This window comes from Vitis riparia, chromosome 1 (genome assembly GCF_004353265.1).
Source record: "Vitis riparia cultivar Riparia Gloire de Montpellier isolate 1030 chromosome 1, EGFV_Vit.rip_1.0, whole genome shotgun sequence".
Classification (NCBI taxonomy): Eukaryota; Viridiplantae; Streptophyta; class Magnoliopsida; order Vitales; family Vitaceae; genus Vitis; species Vitis riparia.
The window spans coordinates 7,762,378-7,786,457 of record NC_048431.1 but is presented as its reverse complement, the minus strand read 5'-3'; the positions used below and the strand labels follow the sequence as shown (position 1 = coordinate 7,786,457).

General features: G+C 30.3%; 2 protein-coding genes and 1 pseudogene across 3 annotated transcripts; 2 read left to right on the top strand and 1 right to left on the bottom strand.

Annotated features, from left to right (window-relative positions):
- The first annotated feature begins 6,028 nt into the window (after window positions 1-6,028).
- On the top strand, window positions 6,029-9,866 carry LOC117925154 (lipase-like). Of its 2 annotated transcripts, XM_034844057.1 has the most exons (8): window positions 6,034-6,840; window positions 6,966-7,060; window positions 7,175-7,278; window positions 7,446-7,546; window positions 7,627-7,730; window positions 8,034-8,471; window positions 8,823-8,954; window positions 9,128-9,866. In XM_034844057.1, the coding sequence occupies exons 1-8, from the start codon at window positions 6,592-6,594 to the stop codon at window positions 9,291-9,293; spliced, it is 1,389 nt and encodes a 462-aa protein (XP_034699948.1). In that variant the 5' UTR covers window positions 6,034-6,591; the 3' UTR covers window positions 9,294-9,866. The 2 variants fall into 2 exon arrangements, with proteins under 2 accessions (XP_034699957.1, XP_034699948.1); XM_034844066.1 differs by lacking the exon at window positions 9,128-9,866 and having other exon boundaries at window positions 6,029-6,840; window positions 8,773-8,862.
- A 7,860-nt stretch (window positions 9,867-17,726) lies between these two features.
- On the top strand, window positions 17,727-20,687 carry LOC117912625 (L-tryptophan--pyruvate aminotransferase 1). The gene is made up of 5 exons (XM_034827303.1): window positions 17,727-17,951; window positions 18,246-18,549; window positions 19,217-19,497; window positions 19,865-20,154; window positions 20,260-20,687. Exons 1-5 carry the CDS (start codon window positions 17,815-17,817, stop codon window positions 20,505-20,507), a joined length of 1,260 nt encoding a protein of 419 aa, XP_034683194.1. The 5' UTR covers window positions 17,727-17,814; the 3' UTR covers window positions 20,508-20,687.
- A 927-nt stretch (window positions 20,688-21,614) lies between these two features.
- On the bottom strand, window positions 21,615-22,785 carry LOC117915156 (annotated as a pseudogene).
- Window positions 22,786-24,080: the final 1,295 nt, after the last annotated feature.

The window sequence follows — 24,080 nt, the reverse complement described above, 5'->3', positions numbered from 1 at the left end:
TGACACCCACTTTCATTTTTTTCACGCCTGTTTCTTATGATTTACACGATACCGCAAATCATCACATGGATTGTGAACAACTCATGGAAGTGGACTCATATTCTATGCCAAATAATCCTATCGTGGATTCAAAAATAAGGTCGGAGTTTGTCCAGGATGGTTGCCTTCCAGGTTGAGGGTATCATGTCCTCCACTCATTTGTTCAATTCCCACGTTTGCCCTTTTCTTTGGAGGATTCTGGTGAGGCTGTCATTGAAGCTCTTGTCCCCTGGATAAAATAATGGTTATTCCCTTTGTGGCCCCGACAAAACTTACTCTTTTGCCTTCTTAGCAACTTTTGACTTTTTAGCTGTATTTTTTTTTAGAATTATGCAAAGATGCACTCAAAAAAAAAAAAAAATCAAATAACTTGATGATAATTCCAAGATTGTCATCCACTTTTCTCTTTGATAACTTGCCCTTAAACTTCTCAAAAATCAAAACTCGTCGTAATTATTTTGAAAAATATTAAAAATAAAATTTTGATATATAGCAACCACCCGATCATATGATTTTTCTTTTTCTTATTACGATTGTCAATTTTTTTTAAGTTTGACATGTGATCCACGTTATTTTTATTTTCTTTTTTCGTTTTAGTTTTTGACCTTTTTTTAATATGCTACTTACATATTTTATGAAATCTTTTTAATTTCTTTTTTTTTCACTTTCTCATCTTTTTATTTTAATTATTTTGAACATTTAGAATGTAGAATAATAATAATAAATAATTAATGAGAAAATTTTAATATAAAAATAAATACATAATTAACAATTTTTACTTTTTACTTATGGATCTTACTTAACTATGGTTTCTAATTAAAAAAATATTAAAACTTGGTTGTAATTGTAATATTTTTCTTTGTTATAAATTTTAATATAGAAAATAAAATTTATTTTTTATAAAAAATTGTATTTAATAATTTATATTAATTTTATTAAAAATTAAAAATTTTACATGTTAAATTTTTTCATAAATTGACACAACTATTAGAGAAGAAGGTAACACCGAAAAAAGTAATACTAAAATTTAATAAAAATACCATTAAAAGAAAAGTGTTACACATCAATGTTACTTTTTTTAAGGAGTGGTGCCTCTTTTTCAAAGAGTCGTGTCTATTGGTGCGTAAAATTTTTAATTTCTAAATCAAATTAATAAAAAATATTAAATATAATTTTTTTATAAAAAGTATTTTATTTTTTATTTTATATATTAAAATTTTTAACAAAGAAAAATATTAGAACTACAATTAAGTTTTTATTTATTTTTAATTAAAAATTATTAAACATTTTAACTAAAAAAAAAAGTTAAAACTAGGGTGATGTTATAAGCACAAAAAGTTAAAACCATACTCATCTGATTTTTTAAAAAAAATAAAAATTTAAATACAACAATAAAATAATATGATGATAAAATAAGATTATAAGATAAATAAATATTTTTTAATAGGAATATAAAAAATCTTATATCTTAAACTCTAAATTTGTTCATTTTATATATATATATATATATATATATATATATATATATATATATATATATATATATATATATATTATTAAATTTGTTATTCTTATTTATTTATTATATATTATTATTTTATGTTTGAAAATATTTATAAATAAATAAAATCAATACATATGACAAAAAGTTGTGAAAAAAATTGAAATTTTAAAAATTTGATGAACCCAATACAATAAAAAGAAAAGAAAGGTGAAGAGATTATAAAGGAGAAACAAAAAAAAAAAGGGATAATTATGTGTTATGATTGATTGTGTTAATTTTATTTTTCTTTTTAAAGATAACAAAGTTAAAAAAGGAAAAAAAAAATTCACGATGGTTGGCCGTAAAAAGAGAGGAAGCTCAGGAGTAATCTCGACATGTTTATGATTAAAAACGTGATATGTATTTTAGTTAGATTATGTAAAAGAATATTAAATATAAAAAAATTCAAATCTAATCATTACTTGCCACCTAATAATAATAATAAAAAAAGTAAAAATGGTGTGGGCTGGCAATTTGCTATGTGACGAATACAGGCCTCTGGTTACTGACACGTGGAACTCATACATGAAGGTTTAAGTTTCAAGGAAAAAGGCCTTCAAATCGGACCGTGGAAAACGGCCCTTTTGGAATTTGAACGACTAACGTGTCAAAGCTTTGAACAACAATAACGCCCACAAGTTAAATTAATGAAGGATCACAAAAAGACAATAAAGCCAAAAAATACCAAAGATTTGGAGAAATTTTATAATACATTCAAAAAGAAAACGCATGTGCAGCACACTGCCGATCCGCCATAATGCAGTTCGTGAGCCCCACAGCCCTCAGAGGAGGTGAGGAACACGCTCCATGTGTTGTGAAGCATGAAAATACAAAACGTAATTGAACGGTCGGTGGGTGGCCAACGCTGATTGTACAAATTTGAAATTTGTACGCTTGAGGGATTTCATTTGGATTTGGTCACATTCTTTTTAAAGGTGAAGTAGAGTGTTTTTTTACCCTAATTTTAAGAAGTTGTTGTAACATTTGTAATATTTGATTAAAAATATTAGAAATATTTTTTATAATTATTATCAAATACACTCTTAAAAAATTTTATAAGACCATTTTCACCCTTAACCGTTTCTTTTTAAAATTTTCTTAATCCCTAATAGTTGGTATTATGCTAATTGTCCAATGTTAATTAAACCAAAATTCTCTTAGATTTAAAATACATATTGTTGATGTGTTATTTTGTAAATTTTAGGTCGGACATAGATGGCTCGTGACATAGGAGCTGCATTTGGCACAAATGGGTGTAAAGAGTGGCATGCTTTAGAATTTAATATTATATGTTTAAAGCCACTCTCTATTATTATGAAGTTAGGTTCATTTTGTCTTCCATATTTAATGCTTGAAAAGGTACACGATCACTTTCTTATCTTATATCACTTCACTATTGCATTTAGACATGAATGCTAATCCTTTGATGCATCTCCAAATGGACCCAATGTCCATCAAACATCAATGCGAGCTACTTTGTCATACGGATGTTATTGTAGGGTTTTTCTTAATTTACCTTAATAAACATGATATAATATATATACCTAAAAGAGATGATTTTTTTTTTTTTTTATCTCCCTTGTAAGAATTGGTATGTATTTTCTCTTGAAAATATTATCTTTCGACATAATATCTTAATGCTAATATACTAGATTGAATTAAGAGCAAGCTTTGAGAGGTTGAAAATAAACTTGGCACATCTTAGTGATGGAATTGGTGTTCTCATTATCAAGTATTTTGATACTAGTTTGAAGATGTTGTTCCTTAGAGTTAGAGATTCGTTAAAATAAAATTGATATTACCAAGTGCTTCAGTGGCCGAAATTCGAGGTTTGTTGAAGTGAAATTAAGATGTATAAAGCTTATTTTGGCCAAAATGAAAGGGAAGAAACTTTTATGTGTTTGTGATATGTGACATCTTCATGACTTCATCATTTTTTAAAAATTAATGTCGGTGTTACTATTTTAAATTAACTTTATTTAAATTTTATATGTTGATTGACTTAAGTTTTATTTTGATACAGACCTTAATGTAACTTGGACGCTAACATGATTTGGGTTTTAGTATGACTTGTACCTGTAAAAGATGACTAATTATATTAAAGAAATCAAGCAAAGAGAGTGGGGGAGAGGTTGGGTATATTCAATTTTTTTCAAAACAATCAACAATGACAAGAAAACAATAAGAAATGAAGATCAAAACAAATAGAATAAAAGTAATAGAAAGAAAAAAAATGCAAACTCTTTTATAGTGGTTTGACAATTTGACTTTATCCATTCTTCTTAAGTTTCTAATTAAGTGAAAGTTCCACTATTTTCAAAATTTTTGTAGGAAAAGTCTTCAAACTTCTTACAATTGGGGACTACCTTAACAAACTCTTCAAATGTTCAACTTATTGGAAAACTTCTTTCTTACAAAGAGTAGATAATAAAAAAAATTTTAAAAAAACCTAACCTAGTAATAAGTTAAGCTCCCAATACAAGTGAAAGTTATGATGAATTTGAGGGTGTACATAACGATTCGTAAGTAAGAAATCAATGCACTTTAAAAAAGACATGAATGAGAAAAAATGTTTTTTCCAATTCAATGTAGTTGTTTTCTTATTAATAAATGTTCTAAAACACTTCAATTTATAAGTTTCTAATACGAGAATCCCAAAAGTCATAAAAAGCCCTTAGCCAATCAAGCAATCGGTTTGATAGTATTCACTAGACGTTATATATTTAATGCTCTACAGGTAATTGTTGAAGCTCAAAGCCTCAACCATTGAGGCAACTAGGTTGACCGAATCTTGATCTATCGAGCCCAATTGATTCAACTAGTTCTTGACTTTCTATACTAGTTGCACTTAGAAGCGTCTAAATGGTTTGACTTGAGTTTGGAGCCTCCAACAACTTGGGTATATCTTCTTAAAATCTTTTATGATAGTAATTTTTTTTTTAAGATAGGTTTAGAAAGACTTTAGCTCAAGATTGTAATCGTAAACGATAATCTATCAATTTCTTTGATAAAAATGATTGTTTTAAGGTAAAGACATTATGAAAAGTAAATCTTTAAGTGCATAAAAAATAATTTAGACTTAATTACATTGATAAATACCATTTTATAGTATATCCAAAGTTATTTAAAGTCTTCAAGAGTTCCAAATCTTTATGGTAATGATATTTTTTCCATAATTGTTAGAACTTTATTTAAATTTTCATAAATAAATTTTAAAAATTTAACTTGATTTAAACTAATAATACATTGACTTTGTTTTGTAATTGTCCAAATTTGATTAAGAGAACCCTTAAATAGATTGTACCATGATATAACTTAAGCCTTATGTGACTTAAATATGATTTAGTTTTGAGATGACTTAGGTCTTGATGTGACATTGATCTTGATGTAATTTGAGCTCTAATTTGACTTAAACAATGTCCTCGAAGAGGTTGAGTAGCCTGATTAGATTTTGATGTTGATTACGAGCTTGAGTAGCTTGATTAAATTTTGATATTTTAATGTTTGAAAATTGAGATTCTAAATATTAGAAGAAACTTAGAAAATATCCTTTAAAGATTTTATTTATCTTAGGAATCATCTTCTATTTCTCTTCTAACTTCTAACTTGTTTTGCCACCTACCTACTTTGAGAGCATTAAAAATGAATCCTATTTGTAACAATTGAAAATGCCATATTTAGATAGTAGGGTAATTTTCTAATTCTTTGAAAATATTACTCAATTAAAATTAATATTAGGAATATTATATTACATAATCTAGAAGCATTTGCATATTATTCTTTAATTAGAAATAATATTTATTTCTTAACAAAACTTAATAATTACTTTTTAATTTTTAATTTTACCATTTATTTAAAAAATTATATTTTAATATTTTAACATTTATTTATTTTTATTTAAATGAAAAACTTAGTCATCTTTTTTTTTTTTTGGTGAGATCTATCTTATACATGACATTATTTTATTGATAAAAACTTTATATTATGTGATAACTTTTAATTCATGTCAAGTTATCCATCTTTAATTAACTTAAGTTGAGCATATGATAAATTATAAGACATTGCATTTTGCCATTCTAATTTCTAACATGCTCTCTCAAATCCATTTTAACAATGTGTAGAGACTAGAGAGTTTGTGTTTTTACATTTGTTTTTGTTAAGAAAAACCATAACACGGGCAAAGGGCAAGCCACGTCATCACTTATTGGACTTTTTACTTAGAAAAAAGAAATTAAATTAAAAATCATAAACAATTGATCAATCTTTGCGGGTCCATGGAGGTCGCGTTGACACACCCTTGAAGGGCGCGTGAGTGACAGCATTAAACAATATGATTGCGAAAAAACCGATAATATAGATAAGGCGCAAAAGTTGAAGGTAATTGAAGGGGGAACTTTCCAGCGCTGATCCAGCGCAGTGGACCTGGGAAGAACCGCCTAGAATATAATTCTGGGTCAAAAATCTTCATTTTATTGCCATTTTCGTGAATCATCGCCGTTCTGGAGGCGGTTCTGAATTGTCCAGGACGAAAAAAACACACAAACAAAAATAGGTTTGTCCATTGAGTGGGTCCCATGTAAACCATACATGTTGTGGGAATGGCTTTCTTCTGGACACGTGGCACCAACCCCACCAGCGTTTTTCTCTTCTTTTTGGGAAAACAAAGAACGAATGAACGGAACACTGCACCGTTGATTGGTTGTGACTTTGGAGTTATGAGGTGGGAAATGAGAAAATTGTGGGAAACAATTTTGAAAGCTTGAAGCGAAGGCCAGGAAAGAGGAGGAGGAGTAAAGGGTCTCAGAGATCAGCCCAACCCTTCTACTGTTCGTTGATAGAAGGGTTTTGTTGGGGGTTTTGATTTTGGCTGAAGGTTTGTTTCTTTCTCTGTTGCGGAGGAGCCTTCTTTCCCTGTTTTCTTTGAATTTTTTGAGGAGCGAGGAAAAAAGAAGGTTCCCATCTCAAGGGTGTTTCTTTTTCTTTTCTTTTCGCTGGGGGATTTTGAGAGGATGATCAGATTATGGATACTAGCGCTGCAGATGTCGGAGCTGTTTGTGAGCTCTGTGGTGCATTTAGTATATGGGTTTTACATATTCAGCACAGCTGTGGCTTTTGATCTTTCCCAGGCTTTGAATGATTGTTTTAAGCCTAATGTGAATATTGAGGTGAAGGAGGACGAGTCCAGAGGGGGAAGCCCCAGTGTCGATGGTCTTCCTCCCATTGTTCTGGTTCATGGAATCTTTGGATTTGGCAAAGGGGTGCGTTGTTATTTTCCCTTTTTGTGAATAGGGTTTTGAATTGTTATTCATTTAAAACATTCTTTCTGCATTTTGATTGTATTCCTCATTTCTCTAATGGGGTTTTCCTTTTCTATTGGTTGTAGAGATTGGGAGGCTTGTCCTATTTCGCCGGGGCGGAGAAGAAGGATGAGAGGGTTCTCGTTCCTGATTTGGGGTCCTTAACCAGCATATATGATAGGTTAGTGTTGGAGGCCTAAAAGCTATAACTCTGGTTCATGCCTTGCTTCCCATTTGTATTGTTTCCTCTGGTTCTGAATATATTTGGGCAAGTATTAAGGGGTTTAGGTTTCAGGGCACGTGAATTGTTCTATTATTTGAAAGGTGGGCAAGTGGATTATGGCGAAGAACACAGCAAGGCTTGTGGGCACTCCCAGTTTGGTCGTATTTACGAACAAGGTTTAACGAAACGCCCTCCTTTTACTTTGTTCCACCTGCATTTTGTTTCACTTACGTGTTTGATTTGATAACGTTAGTTTTTTTAGAGTAGGTCCTAGTTTACTTGTCTTTGTTTGGTGTAGTGTTTTTTTTTTGAAAAAACTTTCTTTGGTGTAACTGGGATGCAGGGAATTACCCTGAGTGGGACGAGGATCACCCCATTCACTTTGTTGGGCACTCAGCTGGAGCACAGGTTGTCCGTGTGTTGCAGCAAATGCTTGCTGATAAGGTGAGTACATTTCTGTGTATGGAATCAATAAAGAAGTATATCTGTAAATGTTCATAACTATATTTTCATAATAATTTCAGGCATTCAAGGGGTATGAGAACTCTTCTGAGAACTGGGTGTTAAGTATAACATCCTTATCAGGGGCCTTCAATGGGACTACAAGAACCTATTTAGATGGAATGCAGTGAGTTTGCTTTAAACTTAAGTTACATTTTTGCAAGGGATTTTTTATCTTAATCGGTATCAGCCAATTTCATGAAATACTCCAGCTCCGAGATAAGTTCAGACTTGAGTGGCAACATGATAATTAATTAAAGTAGTTTCATGGTAGATGCTTGCTGCCAAGTTTTATGTGAAATTCTTGAAAACTTTGTTGTTATCTTTGTCTTCTCAATCTTGCCCCTTTCTCTTCTTAATTGGGTGTGTTGTTCTTATATCAAATTAATCAGAATCCTAAGTTTTTAACTGTCTTTCCACTTTGCTCCAGGCCAGAAGATGGGAGATGCTTGAAGCCTATATGTCTGCTTCAGCTTTGTCGCTTGGGAGTAATAGTATATGATTGGTTTGACATTCCATGGCTAAAGGCCTATTACAATTTTGGGTTTGATCACTTCAACCTGTCCTGGAAAAAAATTGGTGTTTGGGGTCTTGTTGACTGCCTCTTGGGGAATACCGGTCCATTTGTCTCAGGAGATTGGATCCTCCCAGATCTTACAATACAGGGGTCCATACGACTCAACTACCATCTGAATACCTTCCCTAATACATTCTATTTCAGCTATGCTACCAAGCGAACTCGGAAGATCATGGGTGTGACAGTTCCTTCTAGCATACTTGGAATCCACCCTATGCTTTTTATCAGAGTCTTGCAGATGAGCCAATGGCGTCATCCTCCAGATGTCCCACCTCCTTACAAAGGCTACAGGTCTGTCTTCCTTGGTTGATTATGGTCTTTTCATTTAGTCTTAAAATCTCCTATTAGCTTTTCTCCAATGTACTCGAGATTTAATTTTGATAAGCTCCCGAAAACTTATATCCTGGTTCATTTCCAAAATTTTGGCATCGAGCTTTTGACATTTCCCTGTATGAAGTTTCAAAAAGCTTGGAAACCCACCATTTATAAATCTCTAGTATTTACAAAATTTGACATTTTCCTGTGGATAATATTTGATCAAAGTTTAGGGAATTCATATTAATTTTGACCAGTACTGTTATTGATGTTGAAGCTGGAGTTGGATAATGCAATGGCTCATGCATTGACTGAATGTATGTACAGGGATGAGGATTGGCAGGACAATGACGGAGCACTGAACACCATCTCCATGACACATCCCCGTATCCCAATTGAACACCCAAGCCATTTTGTCGTAAATGATTCAGAGTGCCAACCCTTGCAACCAGGCATCTGGTTTGTTAAACTCCCTAGTTCTTGACTATCATTATTGTTTTCCATGTGAATTAATGTGATTCTTCCAACATAATCAAACAATTCCAAATAGAAGAGCGAAGTAGAAAGTTAAAATAGTCAAATTACAGAATAATAGGCCTTACCACTCATTTAAGCTCTTTGTTTGAGTGCAGGTACTACAAGATTGTGGAAGCTGATCACGTACTTTTCATTGTGAATAGGGAGCGGGCAGGAGTTCAATTTGACTTGATATATGACAGTATTTTCGAGCGCTGCAGAAAGCATGTATTTAGGAAGACTCCCCCAACTCTACCTGACCAATCAGTTCCCAACCAATAGTTTAGTATTACTGACATAAAACCACAGCTAGATGAGCGAACAAAAGAAAAAGAAAGAAAAAAAATGGGAAAAAAAACAGAAAAAAAATATATATATTGCCTCAACACACCTTTTCTTTCTTTCCTTCCTGGCTTTACATAAATGTTAATTTCTCTTTGTTTTCCCCATTTTTTTCCTGTATCAACATGTCTTAGTTTGTAACTTCATTGCAGACAATGCAGGCTCAACTTACACATCTTCTAGTCTTCACATAATTAGATCATATGTCAGAAATCCTCAACATTACTGTTTCTTTTTGAGCCATTTGTATTGAAGTGTTTCCAAGGTTTTCAGCTTTCCTCTCAAAACAAGTTAAACTGGCAGCTAATTCAAAGCAAAGTAGCCATGGAAATGAACCAACAAGGCATGTGTGCCTACGGTGTACACATTGGGGATTGAAATTGAGCATATTCTTGGGTGATCCATGGCCCCAATTAGACTCTAGTGTGGCCTCGATTAGCCACATTCTTTGTGAAGTTATCTGTATTAACACATTGTCATACAACATAAACTTGTTTTTGGAAACTATTTTAAGAAAGCATCTGACCTTCAACTTTATCTCGAAGGAGCTTTTAAATTCAAAGGTTAGATTTCCAGTATGAGATGGTTAGAGGGCCATGTTTATTAGTGCGCTTTGTAACTTGTAAGCAATGAACTAAAGTGGGCCGAGACCGATCTTAAATTTGAAACCAAACCTAAGTTTGGGGTGCGTGTGAGGATTCACTTAGCCACTTAGCCACTTAGCTTGGCCCAACGCTTTTACACCACCATAATTTGAGCCACTCAAGGCCCAACCACAAACTTGTACCTTAAAATGGGCTAGGCTACTAATGATAATCTCACTTCTAAAATTTACTCAATCTTCTCTTCTTAATGTCAAAGCCATCAAGAGATTCAAGACCACAATCTAAATGAAGGCAAAGTCTAGTTTTAAAAATAATGAATTTACGTTCAAAGATCAGGTTAGGATCAGTTGTGAAGCCTCTCTGGGTCATTGTCCAATGATCATTATTAAATACAATGGAATTGTATATTACTTTTTCAATTTCTTTTTTTTTTTAAAATTAGTATGTTTACATAAAATAATTTTTTTTAAGAATAAAAAATATAAAATTAAAAAAATGGGAACTCTTCCCAATTGCTCATTTTCTCTTGAGCATGATGAGTGAGAATATTTGATCTAATTATCAGGCACTAACCTCAAATCTGGGTGCAGTTGTTATGCAATCTTCTTTTAATTGATGGGATTAAATAGGAAATTCAATTTTCTATAAATATTTTCACAAAAATAAAATTTAGTAGATCCTAAAACTTTGACTGATTTTATCAATTGGATATTAATTATTCCAATTTAACAAGGAAGAGGAGGAGAAAAAGTCCAGGTCCATTTTTACCACAATCCTTGGGATGGGGGAGGGTATAAGAATTTTCACCCAATCCCATCCGATTTATTTTTAAATTTTAATTTTTTTTAAATGTTTCTTATATTAAAAATAAATAAATAAATAAATATTATAATATTTATAATTTATTTTAATAAGAAATAGTTTTTAATCTTATACGTATTTAAAAAAATTAAATTAAATTAATTTTTTTTATTAATTCTCAAATTTTAAAATAATTTGTTAAATTTACTTCTACTCTATTTATTATTTTTCCAAACCCGACCCCTCGAACCCGCTCTATTACCATTCCAACTTTCACAACTCTTCACGCGAATATGGGAATGACCAAATATTTTTGTGTTGGGGAATTGACATGTACTTATAATTTATAAGCCTACGCACTTATTTAATTGATTCCTTATCTTAATCAAAATTTCAAGTTCAGTAACAGTGAAGGGCACAATCATCATAAAAAACAGAGGATCCACCGCCGCCGGTGTTGCCGCAATGCATGTTGCATTTATAACATGAACCAAACTTCAAACCATAAATATTGGTAGACCCATGGAAATTGGTACATCCTAATTCCTAAGTGGATATGTGAATGCACATTCCAGAGGAAGCACGGGGTCACGTGTTTTTTCACCTGTTGCCCACATGCATCATCACTGCCAGCACATGGACTTCACGCCTCAACGCTGAACGCTCCCACCATGTCTCTCTCTCTCTTTCTTTCTTTTTCTACAACACAAATCATGTGTTCCCAGCCCAACGGCCAAAATTATTATACCTTTAATTTAAATTCTCATATTTAAATTATTAACTTTTGACATTGCACCAGTTAAAAGGTCCTGGTTTTTCATTTGGGGCTATTATGGACTTTTTCAATTTAAATTTCTAAATTTACCTTTGAAATTCCAATAGATAAAAAAAATGTGAAAATGAAATGGAAATTGAAAAATAATAAGGCCGATATTTAAGAAAAACAACAGCATATGAAAATCTTTAAAATTTAAAACTCAAATACAAGGAAAATTTGTGAGAGAATATAAGAAAAAGAAAATAAGAAGGAAAAGGATAAGGGAAAAAAAAGGAAAAAATAACAAATATATTTAAAGTCAATAAGGGTTTGTTTAGTAACTAGTTTTTTTAAAAAGAATTCTAAAAAATTATTTTTAAAAGTGATGTTTTATAAAATAAAAATCTATTTGAAAATATAAAATATTTTAAACTTATTTTTAATATTTTTAAATATATTTTAAAAATATTTTTTATATCTAATGTTTTATATTTAATCATTCTACATGCTTATATAATTAATTTTTAAAATAGGCCTAAAAAAACAAGTGAAAATAGTAAAAAATAACTAAAATGTATTATTTGAAAATATTATGTTTTTTGTTTTTTAAGAATAAAAAATAGAAAATAATTTTTAGTTATCAAATGTGTTTTTCTAATTTTTTTTGTTCTGGAGAACAGAAAATTGTTCTCGAAAATAGTTGTCAAATATACCCTAAATTGTTTTTATATACTATTTTGAACTCATTTTACTTATTTTAATTGTGCGATATAAAAATTAAATAATTTAAAAATGTATAAGTTTCTAATAATTTTTAATTATATTTGATTTTCTTTAGTATTTTTCATAATATAACAAAATATGATAAAATCATTTTTCTTGATTTTCTTTTCTTTTCTTAGTACTTTTCAAGAACCAAATATAACTTAAATGAAAAATAAAATTGCAAGTAAATTTAGTAGTTATTTAAATTAAAAGGAAATTAAATTAAAAGTGAAAGAGTAAAAAAGAAAATAATTAAAGAATTTAGAACAAAATTCATTAATCACAAGGGTTCATTTTAATTCAGTAGATGTGTTTTAAAATCAATTAAGCTTAGATAGTGAGACTTTGTTTATCGGACCATAAATGATATTTGTCTAGTTCCACAATCTTACGGGATGCGACAAGAATCAGAGTAGATAAATTTGATAAGGGAGTGAGTCAAGTAGTTCTTAAGGGCTATTAGACATCGTACCAACCTACTCTTTTCTACGTAAATATTGTTTATTTTGGACCTAACAAGTTTTCACAGTTTTCAAGTACGTTTACATAATTAAGAAAAATTCATATAAGAAATTTTTTTCATACAAATTGGATTGACAAAGACCTACATTATGATTGAGGGTTAGCTTTAATACCATTTTTATAGCAATTCACTCCTAATTGTGTTAATAAAACAATAAATATGTTTTAAGACAATTTTATGAATGAAATCTAATAATAGTATAGAAGTATACTTTTTTGTATCTATAAAAAATACATCACAAATCAAATGGTGTCACATGCATATTTTTGGGCCTCATTGATTGTATTCTAGTTTCATTTACTTATACTTTTGTGCTTTGGTTTCAGTCACTTGTATCCTTATTCTATAACCTACATCTAACCATACATATGCAATGGTCCAATAGTTACCACAATATTTTGAACATTTTTCTTTGTGGACATGCATTTATGGTTTAGTTATTGTGTTTTAATTTATTTTTTGAGCATTTTCCTTCTTGTGCATTAATATGTTTGATAAAACTTAATACTTATTATTTAATGATTTATGTTGATTTTTAAGTTAAATTGTTCTTAAGTTATCAACTTAAAATTTAGGGAGAATTATATTTTGGGGGTAGATGGACCCCCAAATTAACAAAATGTCCATGTAACTTTTCAAATTGAGCCCAAGACCCAATGAAAGTATGAAAATTGAGTTAAAAGATATCATCCTTCAGTATTTCCAAAAATGCCATTTGTTGATTTTGAAAAAAAAAATTAATATTTTTGAAAAATACTTTTATTTAATTTAATATTTTTGATTTAATTTAATATTTTTAAAAAATACTTTTATGTAATTTAATATTTTTTTTAAATACTTTTATTTAATTTAATATTTTTTAAAAATAAATTTATTTAATTTAATATTTTTAAAAATAAATTTATTAATTTAATATTTAAAAAAATATTTAATTTAATATTTTTTAAATACTTTAATTTACTTTTATATTTTTGAAAAAAAAATTTAATTTAATATTTTTGAAAACTACTTTTATTTAATTTAGTATTTTTGAAAAAAAAATTATTTAACTTAATTTTATAAAATATTTTATATGTGTTCTTAAAGGGTATATTTGTCTGTTACTATTTCATATCCTTCAACTCAATTTGAAGAGTTATATGGACCTTTTGTTAATTTGGGGGCCCATCTACCCCCAAAAGATAATTCTTCCTAAAATTTATTACTTATTTTTTTCCTATAAGTATTAAGATTATTTGATAAAGTTAATTTAATTTTAAATCATCAAATTGATATATTTACCTTTATTAATTTGACTAGTACTCATTCTTATTGATTTTAACTCATATTTATTTTTATTAATTTTAAACAATAAATTTACTTGTAAAATATACATAAAATATTATAAATATATAAAAAAAACTATAAGATATTTTATTATAAAAAATGAGTCATGAATGTGGAATCATAATTTTAAATTATATTCTCACTGGTATGGATAAAAAAGGCAAAAATAATTTAGGATTAACAATTAAATTAGGGGTGTCCGGTAAAACTTAATACTAATTACTTAATGACTTAAAATGACTTTAAGTTAAATTATATTTAAGTTGTTGATTTATAATTTATTACTTAATTCTTATTTTAAGTATTAAAATTGTCTGATAAAATTAACTTATAAATTATTCTAAATTATCAAATTGATATATTTATTCTTATATATTATAACTAGGACAATGGAGATCTTAGAGTAGTAAAGAAGATTGTGGAGGTAACTATGACAAATGAGAGTAAAAAGATAAAATGAAGATGTAGATTTAAGAATAAGTAAATTATTTTTACTTATTACTTAAAGTTGTTTTTTATTTTAAGTCATACCATTAAATTATTTGACCAAACATACTTTATTTACTTAATGACTTAAATTTAATTATTAAGTCACTTTAAGTTATTAAGTTGGTTTATCAAATACCCACTAACTATTTTAAGTTAATATTTAAAGTCATTTTATAATATTAAATTATTTTATCAAATATATCTAATCTATTTAACGACTTAAATTAAATTATTAAGTATTATAAAGCTTGAAGATTATTAAGTATTATAAAGATTGAAGGATGGGTCATCCTTTGCTCATAGTATCTTCAATATTTCATTAATATTTGTTTCTTATAGAAAGTTAGATTGGATAAGGAAAATATTAGCGTACTATTTGATTGGAATCTAGAAGATTTATTAAATACTATTTCAACAACCCCATCATTAATTGTTCTATAGCTATAAAATTAGATGCTAAGATAAAATGCTAGGTTTGCCCATCCTTAGTAATATGATGTGATTGATTTTGAAAAATGTCTGTTAATAATAGAGACTAAGTACCTTCTAAACTTCAACTTTAAATAATTGAATAATTTCGTTAGCAATTGTTTATTAAATCTTGTTATTAGGATTACCACTTGAGTTGGTTGATCAAGTTGATGATTAATTTTAATTCAACTCAAATTAAGAAATAATCAATCCGAACCTAACCCACTTCTAATCTAAAATACTAAAAACAAAATCCAATCTTATTTTTTTAAGTTCAAGTTGAGTTTAGGTTGATTGAGTTAGATTCGGATTAGTCGGGTTGATTGGATTACATAGTCCAAAATTCACCTATAAAATATTTATTTTTTTTCTATTTATTTATATGAAAATTTAAATAATAAATAAGAAAAAATTTTAAGATGATGATAAAAAAGTGAAAATAATTCTATATATCTTAAAAAAAGGAAAAAGTATATCATATAACATGATTTGATATTTTTTTTCTTGAAAGTCTAAAAAAAAAATTATTATTATATTGGATAATATACATTATAAATATTATAAAAATAAATTAAGTCCTATTAGATTCAAGTTATCTGAATTTTGATTTGAGCTTAATCCAAATTGAGTTGGAGTTCAAAAAAACCTAATTTAAGTCAAATTCGAGTATTGAAAATGATTGTTTAAGTCTTTTCAAATGTCGAATTGGGTTCGAATGAAGTCTAACCAACTTGCTCAAATTACACCCCTACCTTTTATTGTATTTTGTTTTATAATAAGATTATACTTCGAAATGACAAAATGTTTAGCTTCTTGTAGTTGTGTGAGAAAAAAGAAAGAAAAATCAAGTGCGGCACTAATGAAAGGAATTTCATGGAAACAATTAACATTTTGCTTGGATAAATAAATAAGAATAAGTAAGTAATTTTATGGAGTGAAACAATTTATTTAGATCTAATAATTTTAGTGAACATAAAAATAAAAATAAATTAAAATGGTAGTTTATATTAGGGTTTAGTTTGGATCTATTTTTTAAAATAATTTTCTATTTTTCAGAACAAAAAAATAAATACAAAAAATACATTTGATAACCAAAAACTATTTTTGGTTTTATGTCATTAAGAGTATAAAATATAGTGTTTTTAAAAAACATCTTTTAATTATTTTTTATTGTTATCTAAGAAATAATTGTACAAACATGTAGAATGATAAAAAAATAAAACACTGCATATAAAAATAAAACATATTTAAAAATATTTAAAATAAGCTAAAAACATTTTAAATTTCTAAATAGAATTTTGTTATTCAAAAATTAGAGAACAAAAACTATTTTTCAAAATTATTTTTGAAAATAATTATCAAATATGTCTTTACTTCCTACCAAGCTATACTAGTCTTACTATATCTATTTTCTTTTTCTTTTTAATAAATTTTACAATTAAGAAATATGACATTTAAAAATATAATTTTAATAAAAACTAAACTCCTAATAAAACTAATCTTTCAAATCAAAAGCAAACGAATAAAATAATTTAAATATACTAAAAAATTATTATCTTAATTTAACAATAACTCCTCTTATATTGTTATTAGTAAAAACTTTATTTTTTAATTTAAGTAAAAAATTAATTTATATTTAATAAAAAATTTATAATACAAATGTTACTCTTTACAAAATACTATAGTTTATTTTAAATGTCCATTAAAAATTATGTTTTATAATTTTATATTTCTCAGTTGAAGGAAATTCTGTTTAAGAGAAAATGAAAAAATATATATTATGATTTAAGATATTTTAAATCATATAACTAATAAAAAAAAAGGGATAATTACGATTTAGGGTTAGTTAAAGCAAAAAATGGATCTAAATCCACATATTTAACATAATTGATGCTAACAATATGAAAAATAAAAGATAAAAATAGCCTCGAAGGAATTGCGGAAAAGTGAACGTGCTTATGGGTCCCATCCATTTTATTTTGACTTTTATATATTTTTTCCACTTTTCTTTATACCTTTTGATCTCCAAGTATCACATTTATTTCACCTTTTTAATTTCTTGTCTAAAAATATTTTAATATTTTTTCATTTCTCTTTTCATTTCTTTTTTTTTTTTTAATACCATGATGAGCTCTTAATACTTGATTTATTAAATTTTCTTAAAAAAAGTTCAAATGAAAAAATGCTCCACCTATTTGACAATTAATATTTTAGGTTTTATATTTTCCTCATATAGATTAAATTTAGATTATATCCATAATGATTTATGTCTGGATATGTCAAAATTTTTACCATGACAGTCCCAATCTCTTTTAAGAAATTTATTTATATGGGATTTTTTTTTTTAATAAAAAAAAGGGAAAAACATCTTTCAATTCTGATGGGTCTTCACTTATCACCATATTTCACCTCTCCAAGAGATGAGTCCATGGAAATCCTGAAACCCATGATTAAGAGTGGGAATGGGAATTAATTAATTAAAAGAAAGAAACAAAATAAAGGATATTATACATTTAATATTGGATTTTATAGTGAATTTGAAATCTAAACATGGTAAAAGAAATCCAACTGAATAGTCAAATGGAATCTGTTGTGATCTAGGAGAGGATTCTCTCTGCCATATAAAGAGGCCAACTGTGGAGGGGGGGAGAGAACTGATAAGAGCGTAGAAGACTTGTACACAGCCCACACTCACACCAAACTCAAAACAGAGAAACAGAGAAGATGGCGACCATGACCGTGAAGATGCCTAGAGAAGAGCCGGCGGTGTCTTACGCTAGCAGATATTCATTGCCAGCTGAGCCTAAAGACAACGACACAAACTCCAATCTCTGCTCCGGTCCTGTTATCCTTCTCTCACAGTAACTTTCTCGTCTCTCTCCCCTCCACATTCTCATCTTTCTCTCTGTTTCTTTCTACAAGATTAAGTTTTGTCTAGATTTATGATTTGAAGCTACCGGAACAGTGTTTGGGTTGAAGTGGTGCAATATTGATGAATGATACAGGATTAAAATATTTACCGTAGTGGGCCTGCTGTTTCAACGGACTAAATTCAATATAGCGTTAATAATTGCCAGAAGTTGTCCTTACAAACAACATTAAAGACTCTACTGCCCAATTTAATATGGTATAACTGACCATTGGATTTGAAACAGTGGAGATCCAACGGGGTTCAAGCCTTTCTGGCGAAGCGTGGGCGACAAATGTAAGGTGACGATCGATAGCTGTGATTTTATGAGCTACCTGACCGATACTGGAACAGTGTGTTGGTTTCTGGAGAAGGAACTGGAGGAGGCAATCAGGCAATTACATCGTACGGTTGGGAATGCAGTAACGGACGATCGGCATATCTTGGTGGGGACAGGTTCGACCCAGCTCTATCACGCCGCGCTCTACGCTCTCACCTCTCCCGGGGGGCCTGAGCCCGTGAATGTGGTGTCTGCGGTTCCATACTATTCGGTGAGAGCCACACCCCTCCACACACCCTATTGTTTTAGTTTGACTTAAAATATGGATCATGAATTCAGCGACCAAATCAACCAAACAATGCAACAACTGTATTAGTATGTACTGTTTAGCGACCTGGTCGTGTCTCTTACCGAGGCCGCCTTGATTTAGCAAGGAAACAAGGAACAAATTCATAACCATGTGTTTGGGCTGCCAAAGTAGCATGGTAACATGGGCATGTATGATTTGATATCTTAAGGTTGGTCAACCTTGGATTTCCCTGCCTCTTTCAACCTTATTTTTGTCTTGAGTAGGCTAATTATAAGTCAACAGGTTTACTATAGAGATATTAAGAATAACTATTTTTTTTAAAAATAAATTATTCAAATATGAAGTGATATTTTGTAAGGATTTTCTTGTGTTCTTTTATCCAAGTAGATAGAATCTTGAGCATATATAAAGATTTGCGAGATTCGTTGCATCTACCTAGCTTATATGTTAAACAAAATAAAATTATGTATTCATCAACTCGATTTTGATGCCAAAGCCTTTGATTAATCCTTTTGGAATCCCAACTAAAAACAGGAGTTTCTTGTCTGGGATGAAGTAAAAGAAATCACATAAGTTGTCTTCCCTTTCGATTCTCTTTACATGGTTAGATTTGGAATATGTGTTGCAGTCATACCCAGAAGAGACGAACTTCTTGTGTTCAGCTCTGTACAAATGGGCTGGTGATGCATACACATTTGATAAGAAAGAACCTTACATAGAGCTGGTCACCATGCCCAACAATCCAGATGGTCAAGTTCGAGGCCCCATGGTGAACCGAAATGACGGCAAGCTCATTCATGATCTTGCCTATTATTGGCCACAATATACACCTATTACTGCTCAGGCCGACTATGATATTATGCTGTTTACATTTTCCAAAAGTATGGGACATGCAGGATCTCGAATTGGGTAAGTATTTCTAATTGAAGGAATTTGTTTTTTTAAATATGTTCCTTAATATGACCATGACCTGCTTTGTTAGCTTACTGTCATCTCCCAACAAACTTGTTTGCTTTTACAGTCAAGATCATGGAAGTGGAAAAGATAAAACTTCATATTTTTGTACCTTGTCCAATGTTCTCTTTCCAGCAAAATTGGAAAAATATCTTTTAGCAAGAAAAAGATGGAAAATGTAAAAGGCCGCCCTTTCAGCACTTCTTTAAGTAACTGTGTTGGTAGGGAGAGTGAATGATCAAGACCTCAAAGAAGAGCAAATGACAACCATTACATCAAACTTTTAACAAGTCTTTTCCATGTTTTTTTTTTCCTTTCCAAGGTGGGCTGTGGTGAAGGATAAGGACGTGGCTATAAAGATGACTAAATACATTGAGCTTAACTCAATTGGTGTATCGAGAGAATCTCAGCATCGTGCTGCTAAAATTCTCGGCGCGGTATCTGATAGCAGCCAATGCATTGGGGCCAACTTCTTCCAATATGGCAAAAGCCTCATGGCTGAAAGATGGACAAAAATCAGAGAGGTTATCAGTCGTAGCAGACTCTTCAGCCTGCCAAAGTATATGGAAGAGTATTGCCAATTCAGCGGTGAAGAAACTGAACCACATCCTGGTAATGCACTTTATAATTTAATAAAATGTACACAACTAGGTATTCCCCAAAAGGCCTACAATAAGCATATTCTAATAACTTGTCTTTTTTCCCCCCTCTGAACAGCCTTTGCATGGTTGAAGTGCAACAATGACATTGAGGACTTGGAGATTTTTCTTAGAAGATATAAGATTATGGGGAGAGGTGGGAGCCTATTTGGTTCTGATCCAAAGCATGTTAGAGTCAGTATGCTGGGCGATGAAGAGACATTCAACCTCTTCTTAGAGAGGTTATCGTCTATTCAGGATACCATTACTAATAGTAATGGTAATGGAATTAAATTTGATGAATTGGAGAGGAAGCAGATAAGATGAATGCACTATTTTTTTTTTGAAAGCTTTTGAAGCCAGAGGTTAAATAAAATTGAGAGTAGCTGCAATATAATATCTAGATCCATCTAGTGGTTTGTATAATTGGTTCGATGAACAGTTTTGTTTCCCTGATGTAAACCCATTTGGATCAGGCCTTACATCATCATAAGACTTCTTTTCCTTCTTCTCCTTCTTATGTTTTTCTTAAAGCTAGTATCATTTAATTATCCAAAGATTATAAAATGTCCTCTTTGATTGCAGTCAGAGATTCCAAAATGGCTACTTTGTCTTACTAAATACCCTTTCTCATCGGCCATAAAGTGAGCCAATCTTGGGAGGAGAGTCACGCAAAATGTAACAAGAAAACAAAGCTCCTGAAATATATGGGATTGGCACAGATAATCTAACAAACTTCTATTGATACATAGTAGACAGTTTAACAAGATTGGCACTTAGATCAATTACAATGAACCAAGCAAAACACATAATATCTTACATAGAACTAAGTACCTAGCATTGCAGTATTGCATATATAACTCAACAAGCCATTGATATAGTATTCTACATAACTACCATTTATATGTTTTTCAAAATCATTACTCTTACTACAGAGCAATTCAATCATAAACTGCCTCTTTGAGCTGATGTATGGGATCGCATTGCCTAAGCCCCTTCTCATTGATGAGTCTGCATAATGTTCAAATGCCACAATAATTTATGTAATTGGATAAGGACCATAGAAACAAATCAAAAAGTGATTATAATATAATCAAATTTGTGGATGTCAGTTTTGTATGGAGTAATTGGATGCTTGGTTAGTTATGGCTAGTTTAATAATCTTCTCTATGGTTTATCTGGTTCTATTATCTGTATAACTAATTTTTATCTGCATAAGATATGATATGGCTCAACAAGCAATCAAGCAATCAATCAATCTAAAACTTAGAAAACATACATAGATACATGTATGTATGTATATATGTATGCTTTTTTCTATGGTAGAGCAGTCCAAGTTGATATATGGAATTGCAGGGCTAGTTCTGGCTAGCTCATCTTGTCCAATATATTGGTCTACTGAGGAAATGTGTATGCTAACCCAGTTGCGAACCTTCAGGAAGTCACTTGTAACTTCAGTTTTGGACACCGGAAACAGAGGTACTTTAAGCTTGGTAAAGCTCCATTTTCAACCTCAGTTCATTCAACTGGGGAGTCACAAGCAAGAGTAAAAGTTTCTAGCTTCTGGAATCCACCTGCTGGACAAAATTCTTCACCAATGTATTTAACATTGTAGGCATGCTATAAATTGAGATGCTTCAATTTGGGAAGAAACTGAAGAACTGGAGTTGGGCTCTCTGATAGATAAGAGATCGATAAATGTAGACTGGTGAGGTTTCCCATTAAGGCAATCCATTTGGGAAATTCAACTAGTCCGCCATGTAAATGAAGCTCGCAAACAAGAGGTGGACGCAAGAATGGTTCTAATGAGGAGAGCAATGCGGTTTTCCTACTATCTTCTTCTCCAAACCACGTTGTCTTCGCTTCAAGAGACTGAGGAAACAAGGTCCACCCTTTTCATGATGGATTCAAAAAGCTCACCACCATGATCATCACAAACCCTCTTAATTCCAAGTATTCGAAGTTGAGTCAAGCTACTCAATTCCCGAGCAATGCCATCCCCAGCATACAGCCCACAGAAAGTGTGGAGGTTCACTAATATCCTTATCCCACTTGGCACTCTGATTTCACCATCATCAAAACTTCTGGACATTTCAATGTGCCTCAACTGTTGCATGTTGAGAACTTCATTCGGTAGTTTCTTTAAGTTTCCGCACATTCTAATATTCAAAGTTTGTAGCTTTTTAAGATTATCAATACTAGCTGGAAGCTCACGTATCTCTGAATTTTCCAATCCCAAATACCGTAGGTGTATCAAATCACCTACTTCATTGGGTAAGTATTCAATCTCACCATTCAAATCCAACACCAGAAAAAATTTCAATCCACCAAACACTGTTCCCAGACTGGCCCAGAAAGGGTTTTTGTGGCCATGAAAAACAGAGATTGGACAATGATGCCATGTAAATCGGTCCTTATCGCCACCAGCGACTGCTAAATGGATAAGTGAATTCACACAAACAGTGGCGAACCCTTGTTCCTCTACCTTACAAATAGAGAATTCCCGATATGGACGGCAGACTTTCACACGACTTGGGTCATCGAAGTCTTGAAGCATTCCCAAGCCATCCAGTTGCTTAATAATATTTTCTGCTGTATCTTCCATGGTATCCTCTGCTTTAGCTTGTATTAGGCCCTTGGCCAACAAAAGCCAAACTACTTGTCGTTTCTTCATTAGATATCTTCCCTTGCCATACACACAAACGCAGTCCAAGCAGCATATGAAGTAATTGGGAAGGTTTCTATAATTTAATTCAGAGGTTGTTAAAGGAGAATCCTCACCTTTCTCAGCGATTGAAGTGAGTTGTCTCTCTTCCTCTCCACCCACTTGTATACACGATGAATTGGGGTTATTGGGTTGAGATTTTCTCCTCAAAATTTAAGCAATGAGCGGGGAACTATCCTTTGATTTGCAAGTGAAAGTTTAAGAATGACATAATTGGATGCGGATAACATCAACCAACTTTGAACAAAGTTTCATTTGTTGCTTCTGGCAGAGCTTAGATGTGAAAAGGAGAATGGCATGCAAAGATCATTTCCTTCCTTCTTAGCGTCACCAAATAATGTTAGAGGGTTGGCCACAGAGCTCGCATTGCGAGTCAACACCATGCTCTTTCCTTTTTATTTTTATTTTATTTTATTTTATTTATTTTTTATTTTTTTTATATGGTGGCATATTTGGGAAGACCAAAAATATTTAATTAATGCAATTCTAAGGGAAAATTTTAATTTCAGATACTTTTTAAATGGTATCAACTTTGTTATTTCTAAAATAGGATTGATTTCACCCGAAAGTTGTTTTAATGAAATTCAAATGGATGAAGATTAAATTTTTAATATTTCACACTTTTAACTATTTAAGTTGACTTTAAATTAAATTGTTTTTAAATTATTAACTTAAAAATTATTACTCACTTTTTTATTTTAAGCATTAAGGATACTTGGTGGAGTAACTTTAAAAATAATAATAATAATTGAAAATTAATAATTTTTTATAATAATCTTTTTAAAAAATCTGAAAAATACGATTCCATAAAAAATAAAAAAATCATTATAAAGTAATTTTTTACCTTAAATTTTTTATATTTATTAGGTCACTATGGGTTTAAAATTATTTTCAAAAATGACTAAAACTGTTAACCAATCTAACACAATAGTTTTTTGCTTACTTTGAAGTCTATTTATGCCTAGTGAAAAAATTCATAAATTCATGATCATATAGACAAAATTAGTAAAGTCACTCAAAATGAATTTAGTTATGTAACTTTCTAGTGTTAATTTGACCATTTTATGAATCAATTTTTTAGTTTCAAATTATTTTTAAAAGTTTATAAATTGTTTCTATCAAGTGTAGCTTGGTATAGAATCTATTTACTTAATAAAAAAATGGAAAAGTTAAAA